At 37.8% G+C, this 26,247-nt stretch overlaps 1 protein-coding gene and 1 long non-coding RNA gene across 2 annotated transcripts in view; one reads left to right on the plus strand and one right to left on the minus strand.

Annotated features, from left to right (window-relative positions):
• LOC148677549 (uncharacterized) overlaps nucleotides 1–8,470 on the minus strand; it is a 24,555-nt gene extending 16,085 nt beyond the window's left edge. The window contains exon 1 of the long non-coding RNA XR_015941530.1: nucleotides 8,347–8,470. This is a non-coding gene — a long non-coding RNA (uncharacterized LOC148677549). The remainder of the gene's footprint in view (nucleotides 1–8,346) is intronic.
• hpgd (15-hydroxyprostaglandin dehydrogenase) lies at nucleotides 8,243–25,758 on the plus strand. Its single transcript, XM_088647087.1, has 7 exons — nucleotides 8,243–8,531; nucleotides 8,795–8,918; nucleotides 9,349–9,455; nucleotides 10,181–10,277; nucleotides 20,026–20,102; nucleotides 20,840–21,003; nucleotides 22,614–25,758. The coding sequence occupies exons 1-7, from the start codon at nucleotides 8,439–8,441 to the stop codon at nucleotides 22,735–22,737; spliced, it is 786 nt and encodes a 261-aa protein (XP_088503213.1). The 5' UTR covers nucleotides 8,243–8,438; the 3' UTR covers nucleotides 22,738–25,758.
• The last annotated feature ends 489 nt before the right edge of the window (nucleotides 25,759–26,247 follow it).

Genomic DNA, 26,247 nt, shown 5'->3' on the forward strand with positions numbered 1-26,247 from the left:
ATCATTAAGAAGTGAAAGGCACCACTTCTTAAATGGGATAAAATTGCACCGGGCCATTTTGCAAAATTGGTAAAGATTTACCCTAAAGGACTTGTAGCTATGATTTCAGCCAAATGTTCTTCCACCAAATACCGTGTTCATAAGTTTGAATACATATGCAATGAAATAATAATCAAGTTTTTTTAGGTTTTTCTGTAGCTTATCTCATTTTTAGAATTCTTCAGTCTGAGCACTCAAATTTGGACTAAAAGACTCATTTAAAAAAATGTGCAGGTATTATTTTAGAATTTCCCATGCGACACCATTGGAAGGGTTTGATTGCTTTTGCAAAGCATTATGTGCTGTTTAGAACTGAGTGGGACTGTCTTTTTACCTCTAGCACATGATCAATTTCTTCCTTTATGTATTTCTTTGAAAAATAACCTTTTCCCAGACATCTTCTAAAACTGATCCATTTGCATTTTTTAGATACTTCACTTCCTTCTTCCTCAATTGATCTTTGCTGTTATAATACTGAAAAAAAAAGACTAGTTATTAGTTGTGGCTGATATAGATACAACTGATATACTGTAGCTTTTGGCTCGTGTTTGTAGCTCAGTGTACTCTGTGCTGTGCCTTATCTTTGTCACTTTATGAGACTCTATAAAGCATTTGCTTAGCGATATACCAAACCCAATAAGCCAGTCATTTCCTGATTTGTTCACCTTTAGTACAAATTGTTCCTGAGTTTCTTCTACCATGTTTCCAGTGTGATTAATCTAATTTACCCTATTTCTCATGAGTTATTATAATCTATCTTTCTAAAACAATAAACCACTCCTTTAGACTCTGCCTGTTTGTTTTTTAAATGTATGTCAAAATTCAGAACGTTGCCACACTTTACCAGTACATCTCTTATATCTACTTGTCTTACGCAAACTGAGTTACTTGAAAAGATAAGATCAAAGAGGCTGTTTCCCTTGTTAGTACTCTGAAAAGCTCGGCAAAAATGTATCACTCACCACATAAACTATTTCAATCTCAAACTTGCACTCCCAATTGGTCTATTCCAGTGCGTGTAAGGAAAACTGAAATCCCTCAAATAATATATTATCTTCCTTGTTATGAGAAGATCCTACTGTACTGCAGAGCAAAGCATTGTTATTAGTGAATTCAGTAGTTCTATCCTTCACATGAGATGTTAAACCGAAGACTTCTTAGTCTTTGAAAAGCCTGTTGCACTTTTTGAAACAGTTATCCCTGGTATTCTGGCAAAAATAAATTTCTAGGTTTGTACAATGCAGCTTGCTGATGTTCTCCCTTAAATCAATTACTAGAGCCATTTTTTTACTTTCCCCTCTGGTCTGCAATCTAGTGGAGCTCCAGGCCCAAAATGGCTGCTGCACTTCATCAGTGGATGACATGACCCCCTCTATGTGTAAAATGGTTTGGATATAATATAAATATAAAAATAAATATAAATATAAAGCATAACTGAATTTCTATTACTCCTATCACTAAACCTCGAAGCTTTAAATTTAGGTTCGATCCATAAAAAAAGAGAAGCAATGTCAATTTTAAAATTTTCTGTCTTTCTTTCTTTTCTGTCTTTTCAGACACAGATATGAGCTAAACAGAACTTTCTACTGACGCACTAAAACACACTTATTTGTAGCCTTCTTGCAACGTGTACAAAACCCTAGTAAGATAATCAAGATAAATGTGGTTACAGCTTATGTACCGGTAACTTACTCTGAGGAGATTAAAAAGATGAGATAAAAAATTACTCTTTTCACTAGCATACTTAAAGTCATTTCAGATGTATTATGAAGGCTGTTTTAGGTTTACAAGTTCCTGTTCTTTTTAAAATTCTTATAAATTGGACCAACAGTACAAAAATATGATTCCATTCATACCCATTATTATTTCACAATATTATTAGTATTAACTATTTGTTTCATCATCAAACATATATTTTTTAAAACCTGGAGTTGTGTTTCAAACATTAGTACAGTGTCAACAAGCTAAGCTCCACTGTGCTGTTCTGCTTGCTCAGGAGCTTAAGTCAAAGGATCATTAATCTTGCTTGAATACCTGGTACTTCAACATCAGTGATACATTCTGAATATGACTGGAGATTGTAGCCATGGTTGCCCTAAACAAAATATTTTATTTCTATCCTCTTATCATGAAAATCTGAAATCTAGGTATGATTTAGTTGCATTATAAGGTTTTATAAGATATTCTGTTATTGATCAATTTACTATAAACTGAGAAACAGAAGAATGTTACTAAAGCATTTATAAATACACATACTTTATTACATCTGTGTTCATACTCTCACTTTAATCCTACAGTACATCATTTACCTGTTACTGTATATAGGAATAATCTTATTCATTACTACTGTTCTGTAAATCTACAAATGTTTATTAATGTCAAATAAAAATGCACTATACAGAAAAACTAATAGAATATCTACTTAGTTTTAATTAAAAAACTATACTGTAAATTGCAAATTGTTGCAAAAATGACACATGAGGGAAAAAGGGTAGTTGTATAAGGGATACACACTGAAAGAAATTTGTACCCCAAAAAAATGATAAATTGAAAACTTCAAATATAGGTCAAAAAATGAAAATGGCATACTGTATGTCAGTCATGACTGCTTTCTACTGTAGCTCTTAAAAAGAGACAATTGTAATGGTATTTAATGAGAGGAAACACTTTTACAGTGCCTTAGTGAAGCACTAAGTACTTGAATTGACATTGCTGGACTACAGTTTAGTTTCTCTTTGTTTCGGTTTTTTAACACGCTTTACCTGTTTCCCTTAACACCCTCTTTGAACACAGTCTTTTTCTTGCATGCAAACAATTATTCTTTTAACTCCTGGACATGCATTAATTCAATACTTTCTATGTAAGTAAACCACTAGATAAAGCATCATGATAGAAAAACTGAGTTTACTTCAAGCTGAGGACTGAAACCAATCCTGCGTGAGATAAGCAGAATTTACTGAATTCACTGGTAAAAACTGGTGACTAAAATAGTGCTATTGTATACCTAATTGTTGAACTTAAAGCAGCTTTAGAATTGTAACATCTCCTCTCAGGATTTTCTCTTCAGGATATTCACTGTCTAGTTATTTGTTTCTGCAATAAAATTAGATAATCATACATTTTGTATTTTTATATGTATGTGTCAAAATAAAATTAGTTTGAACAAACCAGAAGCCAAGCTATGTACTGCACAGTACATGCTGTCTACTATAGAAATCACAAGGTGGATTGCAAAATGCAAATATAACTGCATAGGTCAAGTAGGTAGCTGCGTCAGCATGCATAGGCTGCAAAGGAACAAGTAAAGGTTTATTCTATGCAGAAAGGAGAAAAAAAAGACAATGTTTCGGATGTGGAGCCTTCTTCAGGTGTCACCTGAAAAAGACACCCGACACCTGAAGAAGGCTCCACAGCCAAAACTTTATGTTTCTTTTCTTCTCTTTTCAGCATGGAGTAAACCTTTACTTGTTCCTATAACTGCACATGTAATTTGCACTGATATTATGTTTGTGCTAGTTAAACATGCAAATATAGTATGTACAAAAATAATCGAGATGTGTTTTCAGCTCAACCACAGCAACAGATAAAACAAATGGCTAAATGCAACTTACATGGGACAGAATGAAAGATAAAGAAAAGTAGAGATAATAAAGAGTTTTGTCAGCACATTTCAGTTAAAGTCTACACTGCAGTTCTAACCAGATGTGTACTGTGATTTTAACCTTTTTTATCCTCTTGTACTCCACTGAAAAGTTTGTGACCTACTTGAAAGTGCACTAATGCATGTGACATTCCTATAGCTTCATGAGATGTATCTGGCATTCTTTCACTTGTTTTTATTGTTTCCCAAACAGATCTACAGAAAAATGCATTCATTCATAACTATTTCCCTTGTTTTAATGTACAATTTACATTCAACTGTGATGATAATCTTTATTTTGTAGAGTACTGTAGTAGCAAGCAATGCTTATCAATAAACTAAAAATTAAATATTGTTTTTAAAAGGCCTCTCTGTGGCTTTGACTACAGAGCAGCCTCATGGACTGAAGTTTGCAAGAATTCAGAGGAGATGGGCCCTTTCTAATGAGCAGCATATCCAAGTGATACAAATCAGGATATTGTCAACTGGACCATTCTTAATCTCCCTGAATGATGAACATCCAACATGGAGCCTCTCAGTCTGGTACCCATGAAGGGAGATTCTCTTTAGTAAAACCACGGGTCAGAGGACACAGTCAATACCCCGAAGAATGACCAACCAATGTGGAACCTGTAGGGTGCAAAGAAAGCCTACACACCACGATATGACAACCAATCACCAATTAACCATGATTTCCTGGTTTAAAAGATACAGCACGGCTTGTTCTGTCTGCTCTCAATCACAGCTTGGCGAGCTGACAACAAAACCAGGAGACTGCCTCAGGACTTAAACGTTTGTCCAAGACGAACAGGTGAAGGTTAAGAGCAAGCCCATACAAAGAATTCTGCCCAAGGTGCTCTCTACACAGCGAATCCTTGTGACTAGCTACCCAGCCACTGTTCCATGTGATCACCTGCTTTACTACATTTGGGTTTTCATCAACTGACCCGTATACACTTTCCTTCAGAAGTATCAGCTACACCAGGGAGCAGACCAAGTTTCTCCCCACCCCTTTCACTCACCTGGACCAGAGTTAAACTCTGTGCATGAATTTCACCAAGCCTAGTTCAGCTCAGTGTTAATAAAGAGGTCCTTCCTGGAGAACTGTCTTGCAGCGCAAAGCTGCAAAGCTTTCGGTGAAGTCACTCGCTTTTCCCCTGACTGGCAGCGCCAGGCCAGCAGAAGAGGATTGGGCACTGCTCCGACATATCCAGTCAGAGGTTTCTCTCTCTTCTTGCGTGGGAATGAAGAACCGATAAACCAGATGATTATGGGATGAGTATAATTCATTATTCATCACTATCAATCTCAAGATTTAAGTTGTTATCCTTGACACGTGTTTTGATATCATGTGTTTCCAAGCATGTTCATTGCCCCCTGATACTTTGATCCCACAGGTCATCCTAACTCATTTCACAAATGTCCAATGAGGTTTAGGTCTTGCAAGAAGTGCGTCCACAACCTAGTTGTTATATTGACACCTTGCAAGAAAGCCATTGTTACACAAGGATGTTATATGAAGATGTATGTTGTCCTGCAGGAAATTTGTCACATTACAATGCGCAAAACAAAAAGTTTCAGGAAAGGTTCTTGGACATCATCAATGTAGTGTGTGCAGTCAGGCTGTCACTGCAAGTGGAATTCTGTATTGCTCACTCTTGGTCAGACGATAAAACTTTGACCTCCCCATTGATCTTGGTGAGGTGCCATGGCACGTGGATTCCAAGATCTTGACCTATCATTGACAGACTGTGTTTGACTGTGATGTCTTGCCTCGTTTGACTCTGCTGGCTGTGAAGCAAGCAAAACTGTGCTGACTTAGTACAGCCTCCAAAGATGTTGTTTTCTTTAGTACTGGTTGGCATATTGGTTGCGTTCTTTGTTTTATCTTCATATTATGTATGTACAGTACATATAAATTCATCATTCAATATGACTCCTAACACAGTACCTTATGTACAGTAGATGAAAAATAGTTCAAATAAAATTCCCACAACTGCTGCACATATTTGTGGTCTTGCTTATCAGTAAACATGTTACATGTGCTACAAACATAATTAAAAACTCAATCAATCAAAGTTTATTTATCAATGCAAGAACAGTACAGCATACAGTGGTGTTGTCAGCAATGAAATGCTTTGTCCACAAACTCATTAAGAGGGATAGAAGAGTAGAAGGAAAGGAATTTATAGGGATTAGATTAGGATTATGATATGATAAATTATACAACTGCTATTTACAATGCAGTTACAGATTGTACGAATGTAACACAAGGATAGGAGGTATTTAGCGCTGTTTGTACGTGTCCTGAGAGTGCAAAGTGACAGGAGGGCGCCGGTGCACCCTATCAGTTCAAATGGTTGCCTATTCACCAGCAGTTGTTGGGTAATTGCAGGTGTCTGCTGTGGTTGGCTGCTTAGCAGTCTTACTGCCTCGATTTTCAGTAGCACGCAGCCGGTAGTGTTTTGTGCCAGTTTCACCACCCTCTGGAGCACCTTGCACTCTCGGGCGGAGGAGTTACCAAACCAGGCAGTGATGCAGCTTGATAAGACTGTAAATTGGAAAGGATGAGTGATGGCATGCAGAACTTCTTTAGTCAGCGGAGAAAGAATAGGCACTGCTGTGCTGTCTTGACTACGAGGTTGGTGTGGTGGGTCCAGGTTAGATCGTCTGTGATGTTGACACCTAAGAATTTGAAACCGTTGACTCTCTCCACTGCAGAACCGCTGATGTGAATGGGTGCGTGGTCTGTTCCTCGATGCTTCCTGTAGTCCACAATCAACTCCTTAGTTTTACTGGTGTTCAGAGAGAGGTTGTTGTCCTGGCACCATGCTGTCAGCATTTCCACAGTACTTCCTCATCACCGTTTGTGATCAAGCCGAAGGTCATTGTATTGTCCGCAAACTTAATGATGAAGCTGCTTTGTTCCTGGCGCCGCAGTCCTGGGTGAATAAGGAGTAGAGGAGCACACAGCCTTGGGGGGCACTGATGTTCAGAGTCAGGGTGGAGGATGTACTTGTGCCTGCTCTCAGAAAGTCCAGGAAATCTAGATCAAACTGTATGCTTGCAAGGTGCTTACATAGCACACTGGGGTTTTGTAAGAAACGGTGCACAACTGGGAGACTGCCATGGTCTTTGAAACTTTTAACATAAAATCATGATCAATGTGAAGCCACATCTGGGCTCTGATGCGAACTTGCAGTGTTGATAGTGAGAGACAGTGCTCCAGCAGTTTGGCTCTAACTCTCCTTTGAGATGATGTGGAAGTTTTAGCTTGCCTAAAGAAGAAGGGGCTCAGTCAAGCTGGCATGTAACAGGATTTCAGGATTTAATCGAAAACCAAGCCTTAAATGAGGGGCAACTCCAGACTAAATCGTTATGTGCTAATTCTGCTATTCCATTAAAAAAATATACCAAAGCTTTCTCAGGCTGGTAGTCTACACTGTATGCCTCCTTTGAATCTTCTTTTGGTGAGGTTTTTTGCATGTTTTTTTCCATGTGCCTTTAAGTCAGAATTCTTGCATTGCTAGTGTTGAAAGTGGTGTGGAAGTCTCTCCAGCCACCTGGGTCCCTCTCTGACTCCACTGCCCTAATGCTATTGGCTCTTGCTCTTCACTGAACCGTAGTATCCAATCATCTCAGTAACAACTTTGCTGAACATCTGCTTTCTATTGTCCATAAAACTACTGAACTCAAACACTTGACCTGCATTTGGAGTGAAGGCTTATCTTCCTGCCAAACTCAAGAAGTGCATCTCTGGACCTGCACTTACATCTCATTGAGCTGATTCCTAATATAGGCTCATCCGAGCAGACTGGCAATTATCCAGTCTATAAGTCACATGGACTTTGTTGTAGTAATTTACACTACATAAGGGATTTACAGACTTAAGGTCACATCAATGCAGTGTGTTTCTGAATGCAAATAAAACGACACGAACAGACATGTAAATTGTATTAAATGTTATTTAAAAAAGCTCAGATAATTAAACACGGAAAACTCAAAGCTCAAATTAGACTAGGTAAAAACTGACTTTTTTACATTACGTACTTAATTGCTTAACTTACTCGCTAAAAAACTAAGCGTGAGTTTCAAAAGGATAACAGAAAATTCTGCAATACTAGGAAAGAACATAACTTACAAATCCTTACTATGTATTTTTAAAGCAACGAAAAACGAATGCAGGTGTTACTCTGTTGCACGGGGGAAAAGGCATAAAGAGCTATCATATTTACCAGTTCACGCAAATTCAAATTTATTTTATTTCCACACCAGCACAGCGAATGGCAAAAAAATGTCTGTACTTATATATATATATTATATTGTTGTTGATGCTCAAAAGCATACATAAATTCAATCACCCACCATAAAATTAATTAGTAGAGATTTAAGTTTTTAATTGGTACCTTGTGTACTATTTGTGGAAGGTGTTTCAAGCATATAAAAGGCAAAAGAAAATTAAACACGAACTTTATTATAAAAGTAAAATCCGCACAGATATCAAGCTTAGAAAAATCTAAATCTAAATTTAAACAACTGCGAGAGGTGCTCGTGACTGCACTTCTACCGACAAATGAAACGCCACCACCCCAAGTGACGACTCAGCAGTGACTGACAACTATCTCCATGTAAATACCAGTGCCTTGGCCGAAAAAAAGGCAGGTTACCTTTGCTTTACTGAAGCGACGACCGCCCTCTCGCTCAGCTGAGGGAACAAAGCGATTCTCGGAGCTCAAGCCGCGTCTCTCCTATTACAAGTATGGCTCTGCGTGGAAAAGTAGCTTTGGTGACTGGAGCAGCGCAAGGAATTGGCAGAGCAATTGTGGAGATCCTTCTCAAAAACGAGTCAAAGGTACATTAAGCGCGGGTTTGCACGTCTTAAATTAAATCGCGTACTGAGCGTCTTTATAAACCTTGTAACTATTATCTGCGTTCCAGTTCCTATAATGTTTTTATTTGAGGGGTGTTATGTCTTGCTTCACTGTTCAGCTTTGCTCGTTTCGGCACCGTGACGCGATTTTCCTCAAAATACGACTTCTGCAGCTCTGGTATGATTTGCGTTCAGTCGCTTACTTCTCTTTTTTTTCGTTTGGTTTGTTGTTGTCTCACACTTAGGTCGCTGCTGTCGATTTAAACGAGGAACTGGGGGAAGCGTGCAGAGCTCAGCTTTCACAAGAGTTTGGAGCTGAAAACCTAACTTTCATACAGTGTGACGTAACTGACAGAGGGGAACTGCAAGGTAATCAGATGTTTTCTGTTGAGAATGATTAATCTAACCATTCTTTCCTAAAACGCTACTTTTCACTTCTGCAGCGAGTGAAAACAATATTAATAACAAGAACATTAGAATCCCAGAGAAGTTCGGGATTAAAGAATGCCTGCGGATCCTTCTTTTGCACTTCTTTGTTAACATTTGTACTTTAAGAACAGAGTGCCAAGAACAGGATTCCATTGTTTAACATGAATTAGTTACTATTGGTATGAAGTTGCATAACTGCCTAAAGCTATGTGGTTGGGAATGTTGCTCTATAAGTTGTTAAAACTGTTTCATCCTCGTCCTTCATCTGGAATTGAGTTTCAATGCGTCAGGACAGAGCTATACACCATACTTGCAAATTCTCAGTTTTTTTGTGCTGTGAAGGGGTTTTTTTTTCCTTCTGTGCGTGCAGAAGCTTTCAAGAAAACAGTGGACCGCTTTGGACGTTTGGACATCGTTATCAACAACGCCGGGATCAATAATGAGAAAAACTGGGAAAAGACAATCGAAGTTAATTTGGTAAATATATATTCGCAAACGTGCTAGGAGGCCCTTTGTGTTCCTGTGTATGTATGGGTACTTTACATATTTCTTTAATAAGTCTCTTGAAAAATTACATACTGGAAGGTTAATTGGCTTCTGGAAAAATGGCCCATGTGTGAGTGTGTGCATGTTTGTGTCTGCATCTGCCCTGCGGCGGACAGGCTTCCTGTCCAGGGTGTGTCCTGCCTTGGGTGACGGCCTCCGGGTCCCCCTCTGCTCCCACCGTAAATCAGGTAAAGGAGTTACAAAATCGATGTGTGGAGTGAAGGTTATTTTTTTAATTTGAATGTTAAGAAATAAGCATCATGAATTGGGCAATGGTTTGGACCAGCTGTGACGTCTGTGTGGTTGTTTTTGTTGTTGTCTTGTAGAATTTAGTAACAACAAGCGAAAAGGTTTTTAAATGATGTTGTTCACCCCACCTTTATTAGTCAGATGAGTTCAACATGTATAGTTATGAAATATACTTCCCCTGTGTGAATTACAGTATATCTAGACAATTGTACTTCACTACAGTTAGATCTGTTATTTGGATTGTCTTTGATTAATGTTTATTATATGTATTAAAGTATCACAGAATTTTAATTTCAGATCCTGTAACTTTCTGTTCTTAGTTTAGTCGATAGCAATGATCAATGTTAAAAGCTGACAGACCATGATGAATAACTCAGCTGTCCTGCTTATATTTGTCTCCTCCTTAGACATCAGTCATCAAAGGTACTTACTTGGCCCTAGATCACATGAGCAAAGAGTATGGGAAGGATGGAGGTGTGATCATAAATATTTCATCCATGGCAGGTAAGTCACTCACTCTGTCTTATGGAGGGTTAACATATCCCAAATCCTAACCCAGCAACAGGACATACTGTAAGGCACAACAGTCCCTCATAGGACAGACACAGGGATGAATAAGAGAAAGCACTTGAACCAGCCAGCATGTGTGGAAGGTGGGAAGAAACGGATCACCTTTGGAAAACCCTTGCAAGCAACCCTTGGGAAAATGCACAGGGTGGCTTACATAGTGTTGAAAATAACTTGCATATGTAAAATGGCTTTTCTCCTGGTTGACATGTCAGCTGCTACTGCTTCTCAGCTGCAGGGCCCTACTAAGGCGCTCTGGTTCTTTCACCTTCCGAAAAAACACGCTTGCTAGGTTTGGTGGCATATTCTGATTTGTCCCTTTCTCTTTACTCTGTGATGGTCTGGTGTACAGTAGCATCCAGGAGCAGAACTACTGCAAGCTTTCAGCCCCTCCTTTTAACTCGTGTTTCCCGAATTTGAAATATTTATTGAAACATAGAATCGCCTGTTCCCTTTGAACAACATACAGGCTAAAATGCTGAGTAGAAAAGTAAATTCCTTGGTCGTATCTGCATCTCACAAGGAAGAGGATTTTTTTTTCTGCCTGTGATGAAACACTCATTACTAGTGACACACTTTTCTAGATTCCAGCCCTGACATGGCGACATTGAAACCCTGTACTTCATGGTGGGGAGCAAAAATCTTATTGGCCCCCAAGAAGCACTAGGTTTGGATTTTGCAGGTGCTGGGTGGGCTGAAGTAATGATTTAGTAGGGCTTCAGATGGGTAATATTTTATAACCTGTACAGAAGGTCTACATTAGGGATGAACAGCTCCAGTCCTTGAGGGCTCTCAATCCATGTCTGATCATAACGACTTAAGTGGATTCATTATGTGGATTAGGAATGGGATCACTGGGTGCTGAACTAGCGAAGGCACACAATTAGAGCACAGGCTGAGCTCTGTGGTCCAGATGTTCCAAGTTTGAACCTGGCGCATTTCACGGGCTGACTGTGACCAGGATTTCTCAAATGGACACACACAATTGGTTGAATTCCACTGGGGCTGGGAAGGTTATACTACAGGGTCCTGTCAGCTTTTGACTGAATAAGGAACCTGAAATCTGAAGGAACCCTAGACATTTGTTGCAACATCAGTGCTGACAAAAGTTGCTCCTGTCGGCACTAACTGCGGAGCCTGCAGCATGTCAAAATACAAATGGAGAATACATTCTCCCTGTGCAATTCCAAATTAAAATAAAAAATTACATACATTTTTAGGGTCCTTTGCGAAAACTGAGAAATTGAAATAGTTGATTTTTTAAATCTGTGTATTTCCATGTACTGTACATACTTAATTTGAATATTAACTTCTCTAACCACATAAGAAAAAAATACCCCAGCTTCTCAGAAATGTATTAAATTGCTGCAAAACCACGCATTCAGATTAATTACAAAGATATTGCTGTATTTGAATGACATTCAAAATCTTCATAGACGCCAAACGGCAAAATGTAGCAACATGACTAATTGTTTATAACTATTTGTGCAAATGCCATTACAGGCAAGCTATTATTTGTGATGGTCCATAATGAGATATAGTTTCAGTTGAAAGCTAAGAGCTTGTAGAGGTCAAGGGAGTTGGGTGGAAATGATGAAAGACACCATTGAGGAATGGAGAGCTGACAAGGACTTGCTGCAGATGCAGTTACAGTAACACTGCTCTTGGTATATTTATGCAACATGTTATTTTGCAGTACGGTTTTTAAGCATTTTGTTTTGCGTTTTGTGTATGACAGTTCGGTAGCCTCACCATTGCACATTAGTCAATGAACATGTTTTCAGAAAATAAAGTTATTAAGACCTGTGTATCTGTGTATGCAGCTTTTCTTAGCATTAACCCTTAAATGGAAAGTAAATATTAGTATAGAGTGTCCAGGCAGAAGAAAATGAGTATCAGTGACCCCTATATTATACACTGTACCTGTTTGGGCTTTTATAGCAAAAGTGAAACAGCTTGTTCATTTAATATTTCACATACCGTACTGTAGGTCTGAATGAGAAAATGACTGCATTTTGGAACATATCCAGTTATTCATCGCCAGGGATGTACTGTGTAGTGGGAATAAAGATCAGGACAAGCACCCTCATGCATCCATTGGGAATATTAGGATGGTGTATAAAGATTGGGAGTATGTGTTCACTGCCTAATTTAATCCCAGAGCATTTTGTTCACTAATGTATAAATTCTGAACCACTAGTGCTAGTGCTTCCACAGTCAGAGCCAGGTGAGGCCAAGTAGGTGCCTTTGTGTTATACACAGACATGTCACAAAGGTGCACAACACTGAAAAACATCGATCACTGTACCAGGTTCTCCCATGGCCAGCCATCCTCCTCTCAGTCATCATTTACCCCTTAAGCCTGCAGGTTTCCTTCAAGGTTTCCTGGATTCTTATTTCCGGGACACTTAGTTCATTTCAGGAATGTTAAACCAGCATACAAAATGTAGTATTATGATGTTAATTCCTAAAGCAGTTGTGCATACCCTTTATCAAAATCTTAAATGATCATTTTTGCTTAAAGTAGTATGTAGTATTCTCCTCACTGACTCGCAAAATTCTTCAAATAGAAAAAACAGTGAAAAAGAAAAAGCCTTTAAAAAGCTTTTTTTCCCCACATGTCATGTTGCAACGTCTATTATAATTACATCGAAGAATGTTGCTGCTATAAATTAAGTGTAGTGAAATTCAAGAGGATATCCTTATCAGTTGTCAGACACCTGCGTGTGTTAATGTGGCTCCTGGGGAATCGTGAAAGCCCTGCATCTTTTGAGGAATGGCTTCGAAAGCTTTTTAACTTTAAATTTCTGTCTCTGTGAAAGCATCACCGTTGTGTTTTGTAGCAGGTGTGCATACTCCAATAATGCCCGTTAGGCATGAAAGCAATGAAGAACACATTAGCCCGTAAGCAGTGTAGGATGCTTGTAGTTTGTTACAAGGTGACATGCAAGAAATAAGCACAGGCTGCTGAGCCTTTACACTTTCATAAAGATTGCTGTCAGCAGCATCACCACCTTGTAGATCAGATGTATCGGATCTCAGGAGCTAAGGTCTGGTCATTATGGCTTTTCCCTCTGGATCAGAGTTTCCAAAGCATTTCCCCTGGGGGATATTAGGAGGTTCTTTCCTTTGGATAAGATCTTAAACCTTCTTACCAATGTCTTGGTTATTAAAGAAATGTTTTTTGTAATGGCATTTGCACTTTTCAAAGGAGTAGGTGCGTTAACCCTGGTGCCCTGGCTAAAATGCATTTTTCAATTATGCAAAATGAGTAGATCCTCAATCCTGATTTGTTGTGAATTGGGGATTCTGGTGCATAATTTTTGCCATGTTTCACCCAGCTGGGTACAGCACAATAGGGCTCGTGAATTGGGTCCCCTCTTGTACTGTATGTTAAGTGCTCTGATATCCTTTCACATGATATGCACTATGTACACTACGTGCAATTAATTATTATTTTTTGCAGTTGAAGTAATGTCCAAAGTTACATCTCTGTGTTCGTCTTCACACACCTGACAATAATGTGATTTTTAGTCTTGTTTCAAAATTTTTAAGTTCGGTTTTAATATTGGCATTGTAGTTAAAATGTCCTGCTTTAAAACAAGGTGCGTGCGTCACGAGGATAAGGACAAGGTTTTATTTATAACGCCCTAGCTCCTTATCTAAATAGTGTTGCTCAGTTTAGTTGCCAGTAGTATTGTTGAGTATTGCAGTTGCAGCTGCATGTATTGGAAATCTGCTACATTCTTCCATTGTTGGATAACACTGAGCAGGGGAGGAGATGTTATTCCTCGTTTTCCACCAAACAGCATCGATGCACAATGTCTGACCTGGAGAAACTCAGGCAGTCATGTGTTGTTTAAATGAACAAATTGATAGCACATGCAAGTTGTCAAAATATGTGCGCACACAGTGCAATCCAGATTTTTGGAATTTGCTCACTGTTATCTATTCTTTCAGTGACTCATGCTTTGTAGTTATCTGACCAATGTATTCAGTTTACGAGCAGTCTTACGGTATCTTGGCTCATTTGTCATTGTTGATAGATTAGCACACACGTTTGTATTTTGAAAATCGATGTAGCTGCAGTTATTTTGAAAGACAGGATCATAAACATCTCAAATCAGAAGACAAATAGTAGGAGGAAAGAAAGAAGTTTAAGGGCAAGCAAAAAAAGTGTATTGATGCTTCATAGTATCCTGAAATCGCAGCAGCGTCCCGTCACAAGAGTGGTTACACCTCTAAGGCAGACCTTCGTTGACCTACAGTATATGTGAGCCATGAATATTACATTGCTTGGTCTGGAAATACTTCCCTGTGAAAAAGAAAAATCTTAAATTTTGGATGAAACTTTTTTTAATTCGGATTCTTCCTATATTCTTCAAGTATATGCTTCCTGATTGAGTCTGAGGGGCCTTTTTAAGACTTTCCCTGGAATTAATCACCCAGATTTTCAACCCTCTAGCCCCCCTTTCACCTGCCCGTTCCCAGTCTTTCTTTTCTTCGACCTCCCTAGATCCGACTTTTGCCTCTGTCACTTCGATCTCGCACTCGGACCTAAATCCTAAAACATTGTGTCGTTACGTTAAACCTTTCAGTATGGAATTAACCTCTGCTCGTTCACTAGTTGCTTTTAGGTATGATTTACTGGTTAGGTGAAGTAAGTGTTTAGGGGAAATAATTTTCTTCTAAACACTAACAATTTATCATTGGTTGTAGCCCCTGTGAGATGCCTTGATGTACCTTTATACATTAGCCCAGACCAGGGACCAGCCCGATGTCACTGTCATGGCCTCCCCTGTGGTAGTTCTTCTACTGCCTGTTTAACTCCCAGTCACGGTTGATTCTGTTTGGCCGGCCTCTCTCCCACCCGCCTTCTCCCTTACTGGTGAGCCGACATGGAAACAGCCTAGGCTGCCTGCTGCTTGACAGGAACTGACTTTACCGGACTTTGCTCCACCTGAATATTTGGTAGCCTTTGAAGATAAATGCCTCCCAAGGATCTCGGCCTGAGATCTCTCGCGCTCGCCGTCCCGAGTGACTGTGGGGGTCTTGGCAGATAAGCTCTGGCTGTGCACTGAGTGCTGGTGCCCCCAGGTGCAGCCTGGTCCCTAATTTCCTCGTGAGAATGTGGGGAGTGTCGCAACGCCACCCTCTGACATTTCAATCCCGTTTCCACAGTCCCGACTCGTCTGCTCAGTTACAGTACACATTGGAGATATAGCTGTTTACTTTTTCTACGCCTTACTATGTTCCACTGTGGGGAAACAGTGAAATTAGAGCCTCAGGCGTTCCTCTGACGAGTGTATGATTCTGACTAACAGAAGACGCATCCCTTATAGCAATGACAGGCATGGAAAGCCCGTCCTAGAGTAAAAATCAAGGAAAACGAAAGGAGCCTCATCAAGTTTTAAAGAGGGTTCTTCATTTGAAGTGGTCTGTGTCATTGGGGGAGGGAATTGCCTTTGAAGTAGCTCGCGCTCTCCGAGTGTTTGACTTCAACAATGTGGCCGAGTTGCTCGTTTCCTGCCAGGCGAAGACAAATGTATTGCACAGTGCATTGTGTTCTCATGGTTGCTTGAAAGATTGGGATGACCACGTCTCTTTAGCTTTTCTGTCCTAGCTTGATGAGAACAGTGCATTGGGCACTATTCACATTATTATTAGCTATAATTGACATAGAGCATCTTTTTGTAAAACCTCAGCTTTTCTTTCCCATACTCTAAACTTCTGAAACATTGCACACTTATTTGCATTATTGCATGAAAGATGGTGCAGTGGTAGGAATCCACTGCCAGCATAACAAAGAGAACCTATACAGAATCAAACATAAACTGAAAATAGACTCGCTCACGAAAATACCCAAAACCCTGGGTGCACTTATCCTGAATGGTCACTAGAGGCCATGGTATGTCAGCTTTGTAACTGTAACCGCAAAACACCTGAGTCAGTAATGCTTCTGGCCTGCATGAACACTGGGAATTCAACCAGTAGGCTAAATGAGTGTTAAAGCTGTATAGATGAGGGAAGGCAAGATCTTGCCCTTATAATAGGTTACTCTACTGCAGTTTGGCAGATGTGTTGATACACAAAAGCTGTAGTTCCTGGACCTTTTTTGAAGGATTCTGTTTGTTGATTTGTGAAAATCATTTAGATGTTTTGAAGGATGTCTCCGTGTGGGTGTAGTTCAGATGGAGCATGCTATACCTTGTACATGACGAGAAGGTTTGCTGTGCTGAGGGATTGATGAAGGGTCAGCGTTGTAAGTGTTTGGAAGGGGACAGTAACTGGTAGACAGATGTGTCTCCTTCAAATTCTCTTGTCAATGTGAAAAACTGACACTTGAATTTCCTCTTGGGGAAAAATGGTTTCCTCTTTCTGGAATTAACAATTGTCAGTGCAAGGATGCTAGTGCTGATACTTGCCACCAATCCGAGTGTGAACTGAGGGAGGTTCCACAGGTTGTTGCTACCATACTAGCCGAAAATTAAATTAAGAGTATTAAAACCCATTGAAGAACAGTATATAGATACTGTATAGAGTTCTACAAATACAAAAATACTGCAGTGTATTACCAAAAATACTTAGAGAGCACTCAGTCTTCCTACTTGTTCTTTTTCTTAAAAGGCTTATCAAAACCGCTTGTTCCCAGTAAACTGCAGTAACCTGGAGCCTATTTTAGAAGCACAGGGTTCAAGGTGGGAGTGCACCCTGGACTAGGTACCAGCCCATTGCAGGGCACATACTGTAGATGCACAGGGACATTTAAGAGGCCTCCGTTAACCTATCCAGCTTGCCTTTGGAAGGTGGAAGGAAGCCTGGGCACTTGTCGAAAACCCACACCCTGAAAGAGAACTGTAAAGAAGCCAAGAAGTCACTTGTTCACAACACATTCGGATTGAATGCTGTAGGTCTTCCATTTGGCAAGTGTGTTCACTGATGGGGTTAGTGGACGCCCATGCACTGCCTGCAGTGCCAGAATGCCCCAGTACTCACCTGGCCAGCTGCTGGACGTTGTAAAATGCCACATTGCTGATTGCAGCAGGTGACAAGGGGGCAGCTCTTAGAAAGAACTTTGTTCTGATTAGTTTAACGCTTATTTCAATGAGCCCATCTGGGCTGCCTGACAATAAATGGGGATTCTATCTCCCTTGCCTTAAAGCTTTTTAAATTTTCCCAGTGTTTTGAGTTTTGAAATTGAACTTCCTGCTTTCATCAGTACCCGTATGGTAGCACTTTAGTGCCTTTCACATAACTTCCTTTAGCTAGGAAACTGAGCTGAGATAAATGTTTAGTTTTGGTGTGAATTCAGTGCTGAAAGTGTGGCTCAGATTTTTGCTGGTTTAATTTTTCCTTTTTCACTTTTTTATTTTTGACTTTTGTTTTTACTTCTTTCATGGATTCTTGTAAAGTAATGGTATATAATGTACTAATACACCAAAGTTACCCAACTTGCAGACTGGCTTCAGAGTCAGAGAGTTATCTTCAAAATCTTAGATATAATCCATTCTTGTTGTCTCTGCGCACAGTTGGATTGGCTCTGGTGAAATTATGCAAAACAAAACCAGATTTCTCCTTCAGTCACACATGGGAATAAAAAAATCAGTTAAAATGAAATGAATGAAGTAATGATTGAGTTGCCTATGGAAAACAGAACTTGAAAGAACTATTGGTTGTGTAACCATGGAAACCGTAAGATCTGCTTTTCATCTTGTACTGACTAAAATGCTTAAATAATTAAAGCAGACTAAATAACTCCAGCAAATTGATTATTACTTTCAGAAGGCTCTCTGCAGTTCTGCTAAAAACAGACAATGGACCCTAGGTGGCTTGAGTATAAAGTCCTTGCAATTCCAGATATTAAGTATCAACATACCAGGCCCTTGAGTGAATTGCTGCAGTTATGAATTAGTTCACTGCTGGCCTGAGTATTTTAGATATAAATTGATACTACCAAAATAAGCGTTGTATATCGAGTGGCATTAAAAACACAAGAAGTGGTATTCATTCCAGTACTCATTTGTTGTACTTCAATGTCTCAGTATAGTTTGCCGATGAATTCTGAACACGCAACTAAAATTAAGTAACTAGGTGCATTGTTAAGGGCTTTAGCCTGTAGATTATATAATATTTTTAAATATGATTCAGTAGAGTAATCCATAAACAGAATTTATCTAAATGAATTTATGCTTTATTTTGCTTAACTGTTCTCTTAAAAGTTAAAAAGGGTAGCTTTGTACTTTTTGAAGATTACATGTAGTCTAGACATAAATATTAATCACAGAAGATTTTTGCTTAACATTTGGAGCACAGCCAGGTTCCACAACAATGACCTTTTACATAAAGAATACCACTTGAAGAGAAATATACACGCTAACCGTTTTGATCTTCAATGTATTTCGCAATTCATTTTTATAAAATAACTTCCCTTCATACTTACCGTACTGTATCTGGGAAGGGTTACAGTTCTTCTTTGAATGTGACATTTAACAGCTTGTTGTTTTGCAGAGGTGGAGTATAATATTTTGTAGAGAAGAATGTATTGTAATGTATAATTGATTTAAAGGAAAGGTATTTTTAGAAATCTTGGATCCGCTTATTAAAAAAAAAGGAAATCCATTTAGTAGTATTGAGGGTGTTATCTATAAAATAATATTTTGGTGGAATATTTAATAAATAATAAATTCACTGTAGCTGTGAATTAATTATGATCTGCATAAAGTAGCACCCAGTGAAGACGTCCATCCATCCACTTTCTAACTTCTTCTTCCAACCCAGGGTCAGAGGTCACAAGGCAGGGGGCCTCCTAGAGGGGCCAGTCAAAACACAGGCACACAAACTCACACCAGGGCCCATTTTCCCAGAGTCAGGGAACCCCTTACAGTACGTTTCTGGACTATAGGAGGAAACCAGAGCACCGCAGACACCAACACAGACTTGGGGAGAACATGCCAACTTTTTTCCATTCAATTCAGTTTTATTTGTATAGCGCTTTTGACAGCGGACATTGTCACAGAGCAGCTTTACAGATTTCTGGGCCTCAACCCCCAGTATTGAAATTGAATTGAACATCTCAGTTGTTGTAACATGAATAAACATCATTAACTGCGTAATAAATTCAAATAAGAGTTAGCAGTCTACTAGACTGATTTCCTTAACCTGGTATCTAATTTAGGTTATCTGTTCCAACAAAATTGTTCTGTAGTAATGTTCCTAGATTATACTGATCAGATGTTAATTTGTGCCAGGAATTACTTGTTGGGTATGGTACTTTACTAACAGAACAATATGAATTTGGTAAAGTGTAATGTTTATCCAAAGTTAACAGGAGATAATTTTCATCAGCTAGAAAACAATAATATTTTATATGAATACTAATACTAATATTTTAGATTAATTGTGATATGAATATGAATAGATTCATATAAAATATAAATAGTTTACATTAATCTATTGTTTTGGGTTTTATTAAAGTTAAATGTGCTACACATGGGTGCTTAAGCCAAATGTTAATCTTAATTTCTTTCAGTTTAAAGAGAACTTGTTGCACAGGTCAAATGGTTATCATAACTGTTCCTTCCAAGTGATAATATAATAAATCAGACTCTATCTAAAAAAAAAACACGAGTAACCATGGCAGACACTTTTTTATTTGTTTGATGTTTTTATTATTTCTATTTTTTAGCATTCCTTCATTCCCCACATCAGCCTGTGTACACAGCTACAAAGTATGGGGTTCTTGGATTTTCTAGAGCCATAGCAGTAAGTATATAATATTAATGAGTAAATACATTCTTTTACTACTAAAGTAGACTTTTGGCAGCAGTACAAACATGCTATTTTTGCTCCATTGCTTTTTGCATCCATTGTGTTTCTTGTTTCAGAAAAAAAAGCAGTCATGATTACATGGAACATTTATTTACCAGTGTGTTTGTGAGAGATTCTTCTGCCTATGTAAAAGATGTGTCAGGTCTATATAGTGTGTGTGCCTGTTAGCAGTGGAATAAATATGCTCCCATTCCTGTTATTTTATACATGTTGCTCCTGATCAAAATCTGTGGTGTGGCTATTTTAAAAATATCTGTACTTGAAAGTACATAGTATACTATTTTTAAGTAAGTCTAGTAGCTTTATAGTACACTTAAGGCACCATGATGTACAGTATACCCTTTTATTTATACTTTATTAAAATAAACTTTGAGAGAAAAATTAGGGTATAAAGGTATAGAGTCTATTTTGAATTTTAGAGCAAAAATAATGTTATATTTTGTGGAATCATGCTGTATTCAACAGATTTATATTAGTCTCGACAGCTTTGGAAATTAATGCTCTTTGTACAATGTCATGTTTCGGCAAGATTCTGTCAAAGTTAGAGGTTGAATTAAAATCCACAATGAGTTACTTTCTTTTAACTATATTTTAGCTATATAATTATTGTCACCATTTGGTTTATTCAGGTGATCAATGATTAATTCCTAGTGATCTGCGTGTATTTCCAGGATGCTGCAGAAATAGGAAATTACGGTGTGAGAATAAATGTGCTCTGTCCTGCATTTGTTGATACTGCACTCCTTCAGTCTGTCCAAGAGGAAGAGAAAATGGGGAAATTTGTCAAGTATAAGGACGATTTTAAGAAGAGGATGGATACATTTGGATTACTGCCGTAAGTAAACAAATATCAGCTGATGTTCAGATTAGTTTCTCAGTCAACAATGCTTTAACAAGACACAGCCGACTATATAAGGCTTTATATGTTCATAAAAATGTATCAGTTCTGTAAAAATCTTTCTTGGTCTTCCTCTTTACACTAAAAAATCAGGTATGCAGTGCTGATACATTTTTAATATAATTTAGCCACGAAGGGGATAAAGCATTTTTCCCTGCCGCTCTACATATTGACTTGTCCCAAACAGCGATCCTCTTAGCTAGTGCTACTGTACATCTTTGCTTAAGTGCAGAATGATGTTATGCCGTTGTTATGGGAATATTTTTGCAGCTCACAACAACAAAGACCCCCACACAATATTGGTGACTGTACTTTTTTTGAGTACAGCTTAGCTTTTGAGTACAGTTTGGGTTTTGATTTAGCTGCTGTACGTCAGCAGCCTTAGTCAAAGCCATAGAGGAAACATGACAGTCACGACAAAGTCAGTTCATGTTCCTGGTTCAATTATTTGTGGGATCCGGCATTGTACATTACATAATAATATGTGAACTATGTTATTGTAGGGTCATGGTTTGCTTTGGAAACTGGGATGTTGTACCCATGTGTACATTTAATTTTCCCTTACTGACAGGAACAAAATACAGGGTGACAATATTCCATTAAAGTTCCGTTTTCATTACTTTAAGTCCTGTTCCATGGTCCTGAGATTGTTCTACAGCTACAGTTATCTAGGGGTAAGGTTCATATGCAGGTAAAAGATGCTCTTCCCTCTGGACCAGAATTTCCAAACCAGTGAATTAGGACAGTGACTGGGGACACTATACTATAGTAAAAATGATGCAGGACCTGACTGCTTGATCATTAAAAATTCCTTGGCACTTTTGAAAACAGTAGAGTGAGAGTAGTGTTGTTAACCCTGCTGTCCTGAAATAAAATCTACTTTTTTACATAATAATCTGCCCTTCCTAAAGTTCCTCCACAGTTCAAGTGGTGGGGCACTTGAACTTGAAATACCCAGGTGGATATTGCACTTTAGTTGTGGGTGAAATGGGTGCCCTTCTATATGTAAAATACTCTGAGATTGTCATTTTGAATTATTATTGAACATAGTGCAAGTCAATGGCTGCCTGACAGGGAGTAAAGAGTATTCATTCCACTCGTTTGCTGGAGTTGTTCAATTCTAGAATTCAAAGGTGTTGTTTCCTTTATTTACTACCTGTCGTGGGTTATATGAATATTAATTAACTCAGACCATTTCATATTGCTAGAAAGCATAACCATCTCAAAAGAATCCTAATTCTTCTTTAAAGTCCAAGTTAATCACAAGAGATAGCAGTTTTGGTGTTATAAGGGCTCATCAGCATGATGTATTTGGTGTCTATGCACACGTGCCAATATCTTTGTCCAACTTAGACTATGTGTATATTAATCAGATGTCTGATCCTGCTGAAGCAGTTCTGCTTTCAAGCATTGTGAACGGTCAGATCTAATTTATATTCACATTCCCATAAGTCATAGTTACTGATAGCTCTTAAAACACACCATAACCATGAAAGGTATTCCCTGTAAAATACGGTATTTCTCTTATGGTATTTTCTGCTTTGTAGGCCATCTTTAATTGCTGAAGGGGTGTTGAAGATCATAACAGATAACAGCCTGAATGGAGCAGTCATGAAAATTACCTCCTCTAAGGGAATTCACTTCCAGAATTATGAGCCACTATCAGCATAAAAGAAATGTGAATGACAACACAAAAATGTTTGAAATGTCTGAAGTATAATCTTGGTGACGCATGAATGTGAAGTTTTTAAATTATTTTCTTCATCAGGTGATTTTATATATACATGATATGTATTTTTTAAAATAATTTAACATATAATTCTGGTAATTGCTTCCTCTTTGTTATAAGCATTAACATATATTTGTTACTCTTACATTTCTTTAATATCCGAAACAAAGAGTAATATTATGCTAAATTTTACTGATATATCAAATTATTTCCACATGACATTAACAAAATATTTTAAACAAAAGGGGTTGTATTATTAGATTGCTTTAGATATAAAATAATTATAATGAAAGACCTTAGGATCTTAAATACCCATAGAATGCAAAGTGATTAAAGTATTTGAATATGCAGTCCGATATTTTTGTTGTTCTTTAAGATCCAAGATTCAAAAGGCTTAAAATTGTTTATAAGTGAATTAGAGAATGGAGGAAGGCTGGGCGTAAATGTAGAAAATCTAGACTTCAGATCCATTTTGATATTTATAAAGAGAGGCTTTGTATTTACAATGCTGAATTATGCAAGGCTAGACAATCTGAATATCATTCATGGCGACATCAACAGTCCCCATGTTTTATTTACCATTGTTTATACGCTAATTCCCCGACTCAGTTAACCCCGAGTTTAGTGTAATGAATTTGAATCTTTTTTCTGTAATAAAATCCAAAATATTAGATTAGTCATTAGTACCACCTTGTCAAACAATGACAATCTGATGGATGTATCACCACATAGAAAAAATGTGGTTATTGTGTCTGAATTTAAAATCCTTGAGGAGTTAGTACAGCACCTTAAACTGTCTAATTGTTGTCTTGATGTTCTGCCCACCAGCTTTTTAAAAAATGTTTTTAGTTGTTTATCAATGGACTTATTACCAATAGTGAATGGTTCACTTTTATCAGGCATTTTTCCCAACATCATTGAAAACTGCAGTTGTTAAGCCCTTCCTGAAAAGGAGAAATCTGGATCCTTCTATTCTTAATTATAAACCCATTTCAAATCTTCCCTTCATAGGCAAGATTATTGAGAAAGTTGTTTTCAATCAACTTACCAACTTTTTAAATATGAATGACTATTTTGATAACTTTCAATCTGGATTTCGGCTTTCGACTATATCACAGCACTGAGACTGCTCTTATGAAGGTACTAAATGATATTCGCCTGAATACTGATTCAGGTAAAATATCAGTCCTGGCGTTACTGGATCCTAGCGCGGCTTTTAATACTGTCGACCATAAAGTACTTCTGCATAGATTGAAAAGTTGGGTTGGACTGTTTGGAGCGGTTCTTAGGTGGTTCAGGGCGTATATAGAAGGTAGGGGTTATTATGTCACTATTGGCAATTATAAATCTAAACGGACCACCATGACGTGCGGAGTTCCCCAAGGTTCAATTCTTGGCCCTCTCATATTCAATCTTGCATGCTTATACTAGGTCAATTTTTACAAGATAATAAGGTTGCTTATCAAATGTATGCAGATGACACTCGGATCTATTTGGCTCTTTCACCTAACGACTACGGTCCTATAGATTTACTCTGTCAATGCCTAGAGAAAATAAATAACTGGATGCAATGAAATTATCTCCATTTGAACAAAGACAAGTCTGAGATAATTCTCTTTGGGAACAAAAAGGGAAGGCTTAGACTTAGTGCTTACCTTGACTCTAGGGTTCTAAAGACTAAGACCCAGGTCAGAAATCTTGGTGTAATAATGGATGAAGATCTTGGTTTCAGTGGCCATATTAAAGTAATAACTAAATCGGCCTGTTATCATCTTAAAAATATAGCTAAAATGAGAGATTTTATGTCTAAGCAGGACTTTGAGAAACTCATTCATGCTTTAATCTCCAGTAGAGTGAACTATTGTAATGCTGTTTTGATTGGCCTTCCCAAAAAGATCATTAGACAGTTGCAACTCATTCAAATTACTGCTGCTAGAATTCTAACAAGGACCAAGCAAACTGAACATATTACTCCAACTCTTAGATCCTTACACCGGCTTTGAAATAGTTATAGAATTGACTTCAAAATATTGCTCCTTCTGTATAAATCACTCAGTGGCTTAGGCCCAAAATATATTTCCGATCTGTTTGAGGAATATAAACCTGGTAGGTCTCTTAGATCTTTAGGGACTGGTCAGCTAGTGGTGCCCAGAGTTTGAAACTGAACATGGTGAAATGGCGTTTAGCCATTACGCTGCTCACAGCTGAAACCAACACCCGGCAGATCTTAGATGTGCCCCAACCTTAGCCATTTGTAAAGCTAAGTTAAAAACTGTTTTATTTTCCTCTCCTTTTTCTTAGTTTTATTGTGTTTTTAATTATTTCTTTTGTGATATTCTTTTAATTAATTTGTATTTTATTTTCTGTTTTTTTTTTATGTTTTTCTATTTGTGTAGAGTACTTTGAATTACCAGTGTGTACAAAAATGTGCTACAGAAATAAATTTGCCTTGCCTTTAGAGCATCAAAATGGCTAGAACAGACAAGTAGAAAAATACCTTAGTCAAAGGAAAACGGAAAGAAATACCCTTAAATTGCTTTATCTAAAATCTGTTCAGAGGAAACTCGTTTCATGTTTCACTTTTAGAATTTACCGGACTAAGGACTTGTTAGACATTTTAAAAAAACTATTCAAGTAGGTAAAAGGTTCTAAGATACTGCAGTATTTAAAATGATTTTACGAGTGTTTGAAAATTGCTTGTTTAAAAAGATGTAGAAACTTTATTTTATATTATAGCCTTAAGTACATTTAAATAGATAACTTCAACTAATTAAGATTTTCTTTAGTTTCTAAAAGAGGTTTTCAAAGCATTTCATTTGGTTTTAATAAATTATTTTATTTTGTATCGGAACAATAGATTGAAATGTTGCAGATGTTCACCAGGTTAAAGGTGTATAAGGGTTTTTTAGTCTTTTGGTTTGTCTTGTTTCTTTACTCAGAAATAAACTTGAAGTGAACAATGAGGTGTATATTTCTTTATTTCATTTTTTGAGAAACATTTTTTACCTCTTCTATTTATTGATGATAACTTCCAGAATTCACTGTATTCCATCCATGGACTTTTTATGTCTACTATATGTCAATGCTGTTAGTGGGAAAACCAGTATTTATTTAAACGTCTATATCTTTCTCAAGCAGCTACGGTACGTGTGCAGATACAGTCAAACAGGTTATTTGTGTGATTACATTCAGTTTTCAAACAAAGTGTTCACATTTTTTAACGTGCGGTGCATGCAGACACCTGAAATATACTGGGTATAGCAAGAGGTTTGTAATTCATCAGTTCAAAATCTGTGGCCTGATGAGTGATTTACCACAAACAATAGTGTCACATTTCACCCTAGAGGATGCTAGATGTCAGCATACAATTGCTTATCCAGTGAGATGACAGAAATAACCTTTGACTAATGCATAATGTCTACATTGTGGAATAAAAGTGAATTAAAGTACAG

The sequence above is a fragment of the Lepisosteus platostomus genome, chromosome 1 (genome assembly GCF_059453375.1).
Source record: "Lepisosteus platostomus isolate fLepPlt1 chromosome 1, fLepPlt1.hap1, whole genome shotgun sequence".
NCBI classification, from domain to species: Eukaryota; Metazoa; Chordata; class Actinopteri; order Semionotiformes; family Lepisosteidae; genus Lepisosteus; species Lepisosteus platostomus.